The sequence below is a fragment of the Zingiber officinale genome, chromosome 2B, assembly GCF_018446385.1.
Source record: "Zingiber officinale cultivar Zhangliang chromosome 2B, Zo_v1.1, whole genome shotgun sequence".
Lineage (NCBI taxonomy): Eukaryota > Viridiplantae > Streptophyta > Magnoliopsida > Zingiberales > Zingiberaceae > Zingiber > Zingiber officinale.
The window spans coordinates 18613004-18619950 of record NC_055989.1 but is presented as its reverse complement, the minus strand read 5'-3'; the positions used below and the strand labels follow the sequence as shown (position 1 = coordinate 18619950).

Below are 6947 nucleotides of genomic sequence, written 5' to 3'. Positions count from 1 at the left end.
TACGTTGGAGCTCGACACATGGGTCATGTTGTGCTTAACCGAATCCGCAGCCGCGCATGATCTTGGGCTTTGCTGGACAGGATAGAATTGTCCAATCAAACAGGCAAAGTCGAATGACATACCCTCATGAACTGTTTAGTTTCCTAATTTACAAATGATTATTGGAGTCACCTTTTGCCAAATCAGATATGCAAACTGACCATTTTAATTAAAAAAACATTTAAAATATGGTCTATGATCTTTGGACAAACACGCGGGCCATGCTGGGCATGGGATGGTATCGACACCAATACACTCTTGTGCCCATACAAACGCATGAGCCACGAGCCATGCACAAAAACCCCCAAGATGTGTTGCCTCCCAAACCGACCCAATCGTTCTAGTTTAGGCCATGTCAAGCACGGTCCCTGCAGTCCCATGACATGCTATGCCCAGCCACGTTCAGTGCGAGGCAAGAGGCCTCTACGTCTAACCCTACCTAAGTCACTTTGAAATACACAGTAGCCAAAAGTATATGCATGAGCAGACTTTTTGTTTGTATGTTAATTGTAAAATTTAAGGATTCTATCGACAGTAGCCCTTTTTCAGCAAATAATTGAAGCCTAATTAATTAAGAGATACTAAAGCCCAAACTTTCCGGGGTTACTAATAAGAGTTTAGATCCTCTGATCCATGATCTCTTTTATAATTTATAAGTCGGATTGCGGTCGAAATCCAATCAAAATTAACTACAATTCTCTAAGATTCACCTTCTCACCAAGGTTATAATTTTGAATCGAGCCAAGCGACCGAAAATTGTCGACAGTGGATGGGCCACCCCCTGCTCAGTACTATATAGTCTGCCTATCACCAACGACCTCTAACAACTTGACTCAACCCAAAATTATAATCTAAATGGAAAGATGAATCAAGAAAAATTATAGCCAATTTTGATAAAATTTCGACCGTAAATTATGAAAAAAACCAAAAATTACGGACCAGAGGATATGATCTCCACTAATAGGTGGAATAAATTTCATAGGCCAAGGCGTACTAAATTACTACTACAAGGAATATAGAAGAAAAGACATGCTTGCCAATTGATTTGGTGCAGTCAGTCGTCATCTTGAAGGCAATGTGACAGATATCAAATATCTAGCAAAAGGCAAATTAATGTGAAATAAAGCAAAGCAAGAACGAGCTGAGTGAAGGAAAAGGAAAAGGGAAAACATCTCAATAAATACTATAATGAAACTTATGCATCACAAAGAGAAAACAAAATGGAGGAATATGTTGTGAGGTCATAGAGATAGACCATGGTAGAATTTAGCCTAAACTCGCTCTGCAGTTGTACATCTTAAATAGAGTGCAGAATTAAATTTTCCATCGTTAGGAAAGTGCATTTATTCAAAATGTCTAAGCACTCGATAGCGTCTAATGGATATAGCCAATCCATCAGTTAACTTACACAAGGCATGAATATGCAAGGGCCTTCTCTTCTGACAACTCCTCAGCAGTTGCATCCAACTTCTTCCTTGAGAATTCGTCAATCGAAAGCCCTGACAGGATATCAAGGAGAAGCATAAATCACAAATTATCACTTCTTATAGTCTTTGTAATACTAGAATCACAAAAGTACTTCAAGATAATAACTGTCAGCGTTCAACTACAATCTACCAACTCTATCAGCACGTTTCTACACAAAAAACGGTAATAGTAGTTGAAGACTGGGAGAAAAAAAAGGTATTTTTGTTCAAAGAAGATGAAAATCATGCATTCAAATGAGAAAATTGCCAATGCGAAAGAAGATCACTTCCAATTATCCCTTGCATTACCATCATGTGGATCTATCACTGTCCAAACATTGCACAAGAGAACTATCTCTGAACATTAATGTCTACCCATTATTGTTGTAGATGAATTGTGCACAATCTCAGAAGAGAGCCTATTCCTAGTTTTCTTAACTATTTTGCCCTTTTTCTCCCGAATGCAAACACAAACTGCCATTTAAGCCCAAACAGGGGTTGTAAATGGACATAATATTTGTGAACAAGCTCTATTACTCAAGGCTCATTTATCATACTGTTTCTTTATTTTTGATTAAAAAACAGAGGATACTGATGTATATATTTATAAGACTCTTTGTTTAGATTATTTTTGATATACTATAAATTTTATGGTTGTATATCATTTCAAAAATAAATAAATAATATAAATTTACTTTATCAGATCAACTTCCCAATAGTGAGCGACACAGAAATGCTTCCTTAGATGGAGTTTCCTGGGAGGGAAAAAAACTAGGAACCTTTCCTTTTCCAACGTTTGATTGAGGGAAAAGAAAAGGGGAGGTAACTTAAAGATGGTTTGTTAAAAACATTAAAAAAAACACTAAAATTACATGGTTTCCACCCTAGTCTGTGCCACCCCTACTTTCAGCCCGATCGGCCAGAAGTCAAATTTAAAGAATAAATCAGAGTAACCTATTTAAAGATGCTATTTTCTCAAAGTAGTCAACCATGCATATTCAAGGAAATATTTGTATAAATTGTTTCTTAAAGAATTACATACCTTGGACAATGGTCCATTCGCCAGCTTTGCATGTGACAGGGAAAGAATAAATCAGCCCAGCTGGTACATTGTATGAACCATCAGAATAAACGCCCATGGAAACCCATGTTCCCTGCCACAAGGATGAGACAGAGCTAACAAAATTAGCACAAGTAGGATGATGTTAGGATGAATTTCACATAGACAAGGTACAGAAAATAACCTCAGGAGTTCCCAGAACCCAGTCACGAATGTGATCACAAGCAGAACTGGCAGCAGATAAAGCACTAGAAAGTTTTCTTGCTTTGATGATTGCTGCACCACGTTGTTGAACAGTTGTGATAAATTCACCCCTCAGCCTGAGATCAGATCATAGTGATGATAATTAGGTCAGACTTGGAAAATGCAAACAGTATACAATACTCCTGAATTACAAAAATGAATTTAATCATTATTTCATACCACTCATTGTCAGAAACAAGCTCACAAGCAGATTTTTCTCCACTTTGCGTCTTCACAGTTGCGTGACTTACATCAGGATACTGGGTGGAAGAATGATTTCCCCAAATGATAACATTCTTGACATCACTAACTTGAACATTCAATCGCTCAGAAATCTGTCCTAGTGCCCTGTTGTGATCTAACCTTGTCAAACAAGTAATATTCTTTGCTGGAATGGATGGAGCAAACTCTTTCAGTATAAGAGCATTAGTGTTCGCAGGATTGGCTACAACGAGCACCTTAAAGGATCAAATGAATGGTTAAACTTGAGAAAAAGAAACATCAAGCATTGGTGTCATATTAGCAGCATTATTCAAATATGAATCTGAAGTGTTTTAAATGAATTGTGCAAAAGCTGAAATTGAACGTGAGTTATAATAAACTATACCTTGCAATTGGGAGCAGCATGTGCTTCTAATGCTGAAGCTTGAGACTTATAGATGGATACATTTTTTGACATCACATCCTTTCTCTCCATACCTTCCTTCCTTGGGAAACCACCAACCATAACAGCTACACTGACTCCAGTGCAAGCCTCCACAACATCAGTTGTGGCAACAACACCTAATTGCAATAATTTTTAACAAAACTACAGTTAGTAGCAACAAGGATACACTAAGATTATCAACATTGAAAATAAAAGATTTATCCAATACCCTTGAGAAGAGGAAATGCTGCATCAACCAGCTCCATCTTGACTCCATTTAGAGCTTCTGCAGCAGGCGGAATGTCAAGCATGTGCAATATAACAGGCTGGTCAGGGCCAAGCATCACTCCCCTGGCAATCATCGGTACGAGGGCATATCCAATTTGACCTAAAGGCATAGAAGAGTTATTTATTTTCCATACAATTTTCTTTGAATGTCAGGGAAGATGGTAGAAAAGACCAATTGATCACTATTGTCAAAGAGAGTAAGAAACGGCCATCTAGATGCTAGATAACAAATCAACAGAAACATAGATCAAAATGTGCTGCATAGAACATAAATGTATGGTAAATGATATATTTTATATTTCCATGAACTGCTATCATAGACTCATCTCATCTCCTAGAATTAAAAAGCCCCAATCTTGTAGAGGGAGAGTAAATTATTTACTAGAAGGAATTTTAACTTTTATTATATGGAAAGTAGTACGGAATCATGAGGGTAATTTTATGAATTCTAAGAAAAAAGAACAATTAAGATTGACACACACACACACACACACACTTCAATATAAAGATTGATAAGATAAAGAGTGAGTGGTTGAAATGAAGGCATTTTTCTAATTGATGAGTTTAAGAAAATAGTTTAAACTCGAAACTACAATCATGGAGAAAATAAAGAAAAGAAAACAATAGCTTAAGTTAAGTAGAACTAAACATGTAGTTTCCAAAATAAGAGAAGAATCGAGGGACTAATTAAGATTGATGGCTAGGGATGGCAATTTTCCCCACGGGTTCGGGGCCCGTGGGGAAAACCGAAACGGGGGCGGGTTTGGGGAGTATTTTCAAGTATGAAATTCTTACAAGAGTTTTAGACTTAGATCTATTAATCAACAAGAGAATACTAATGGAGATATTATTAATAGAATAAAAAGTACGTGGTAGAAATTAAGAGGAGTTTCAAATTCTTTTGTTGTTGTCTACTCCAAGGCTAGAAGAATAATTTTACAAGTTTGAAGTACAACTTGTCATACTTTATGAATTAGACAGTTAGAAACACTATGTAGAAGAAATAAAAGAAAGAAAGGAAAATGAGAATGCTAAAATGGCTATGTAGGTTTATCATAAAGAATATTTCTTTTTTCAAAAGAAGAATACTATTATTCATGAGCAATATGGGTACAAAAGATGATAAAACAAAAGAAATAGGTTGAAATGGTTAGAAAAATATTTAATTATAACCAAGAAATTCTATCGTTAGAAGAATTGAACTAGAAGTGAAAGATGCAAAAGACAAAGCGAAATGTGAATTCTAGTTAATGGAACACAAAGTGATTTGATTTGAATACTACAATCAATATAGAACTATAGGAAGCTCGATGGAGTGATTAAAATTCACTTAGCTAATCTAGAAGAGCTTGAAGTGAATATACAGGAATGAATACAAGTCATCCAGATGATCAAACACCGTAGAGAGCAATATAGGTGTAAGCAAAGTCAAGCAAGAAGTAATTTTTCCCCATTTGCAAAAGATTAATGAATACATAAAGAGTACTTGTTTCAATATATAAATAGATTATAATGACATTTAACTATTAACGCGTGCATTTCAAGGCAATCAAATCATATAAGCATAAGAAAACTACTAAAAATGCATTCTTTTTTTTATGAGAAGGAAAAAGTCCTTCTCAGAGTCATAGAGGTGATTGATTTGCAAGAGAATAACATGATTTATAGTTAATTGAGAAGTCAGCCTAGGAAGGCCAACTTAGTCAAACAAAAAAACAACTAGAGGGCTACAGTATAATCATGTAATCTTTGTGAGAAATTTCTGCAATGCAAACTGTACAGCAACATTTTTGATTTATGGATCTGTTCAAATGTAAGTGGGAATACGCAAGCGATCAATTTCTTCGAAGGATGATATACTATGTAAGATAAAGGATGATAGGAAGGACCTCGAGATCATTTTTCTCTTTATCTTTGTTCCTAAATGTGTGATCGATCGTACACTACATGTCTAGACAGAAGTATTACATCGAACAAGACTTCCTTTTCCTCCTAAAATCCTACACATGAGAATAGCTTGGCCAATGGCACTTCAGGAGCAAAAGGCTAAAAGAAGGAATACAATCAGGAATCATTGTTTAATATGGCCTGATCAGGCAACCTAGCAGAATTCAAATCAATAAATAACAAAACAACTATAAACTGAAATATAAAGCTAGATCGATCCAACAGTAAATCCTCTGATCAGAGAGTAAATATGGATAAAAATCTTCAAAATAAGAAATCCAAACAGGATGGCCGAAGAACACAGGGGAAGAAGAAGGTCAAAGATCCATATACACAATCAGATCCGGCATCGGCAAATAGATCAAACCATCAAATCCCAGGCATGAAATAAGGACCAGATCCGTTTCGAAACCTAAATCATCTTAATGGAACAAAAGATCACCGAGAGACAGATTTCTTTTTTATAAAAAAAAGAAGATCGAAGCTGAACGCACAATCCAGACTGAGATCCGACATAGAAACACAGTCAACGACGCATCTGAGATCAAAAACAGATAGTTAAAAGCAAGAAAACGCAGGTAGAAATCGAGCGCGATACCTGCAGCACCAGTTACGAGAACTCGAACGGGATCCTTCTCCATTGAGGAAACGAGGGGAGGCGAAGAAGCAAGCGAGGATGGATGGAGACTGAGGAGAGGACGATGCTTAAAGTGACGAAGAAGCTGATGAGACTGCAGTTAAATGGAAAGTGAGCGGATAATGGAAAGCCGATAAGAACGGAATCGGACGATGGAAGATGCTCTTCCGGTGAGTCAACGAAGATCGATCGTCCATCATGGACAGCAATTAAATGGGCGGCTGTAAGGTTGTATCGACGCTTGCCGTTTTCAGGCGTCTCGAGACAGAGACTGCACCAGACGGACGGTTGATGCTTAAAATAGAAAAGTGATCCTGTTTATTTAGAGCGATTTAAAATTTAAGATTTAGTATTTAAAATTTATATTATAATATTTAAACTAAATAAATTAAAAAAAAAACACTCACAACGTGAGTATCCTAAAATAAATAAGATAATAAATTCATAAACATATATATATAGAGTCCTGACAATTAAAAGACTCGGGTGGTGGGAAATAAGAACATATTTTCTTATTAGAGAGATTAAATAAGAACAGTAGAGTGAGAATTAGGAAGGGATCTTGGATGTAGATATTCTTATGTTTAAGTTAGAACAGTGATAAAAAATGGAGAAGAAAAA

The 6947-nt window shown here is 36.1% G+C and overlaps 1 protein-coding gene across 1 annotated transcript; it reads right to left on the bottom strand.

Annotated features, from left to right (window-relative positions):
- Positions 1–1185: 1185 nt before the first annotated feature.
- Positions 1186–6443, bottom strand: LOC122045438 (malate dehydrogenase-like). Its single transcript, XM_042605665.1, has 7 exons — positions 6288–6443; positions 3684–3842; positions 3416–3591; positions 2989–3266; positions 2750–2885; positions 2548–2659; positions 1186–1538 (listed from the first exon to the last, which is right to left on the bottom strand). Exons 1-7 carry the CDS (start codon positions 6328–6330, stop codon positions 1444–1446), a joined length of 999 nt encoding a protein of 332 aa, XP_042461599.1. The 5' UTR covers positions 6331–6443; the 3' UTR covers positions 1186–1443.
- Positions 6444–6947: the final 504 nt, after the last annotated feature.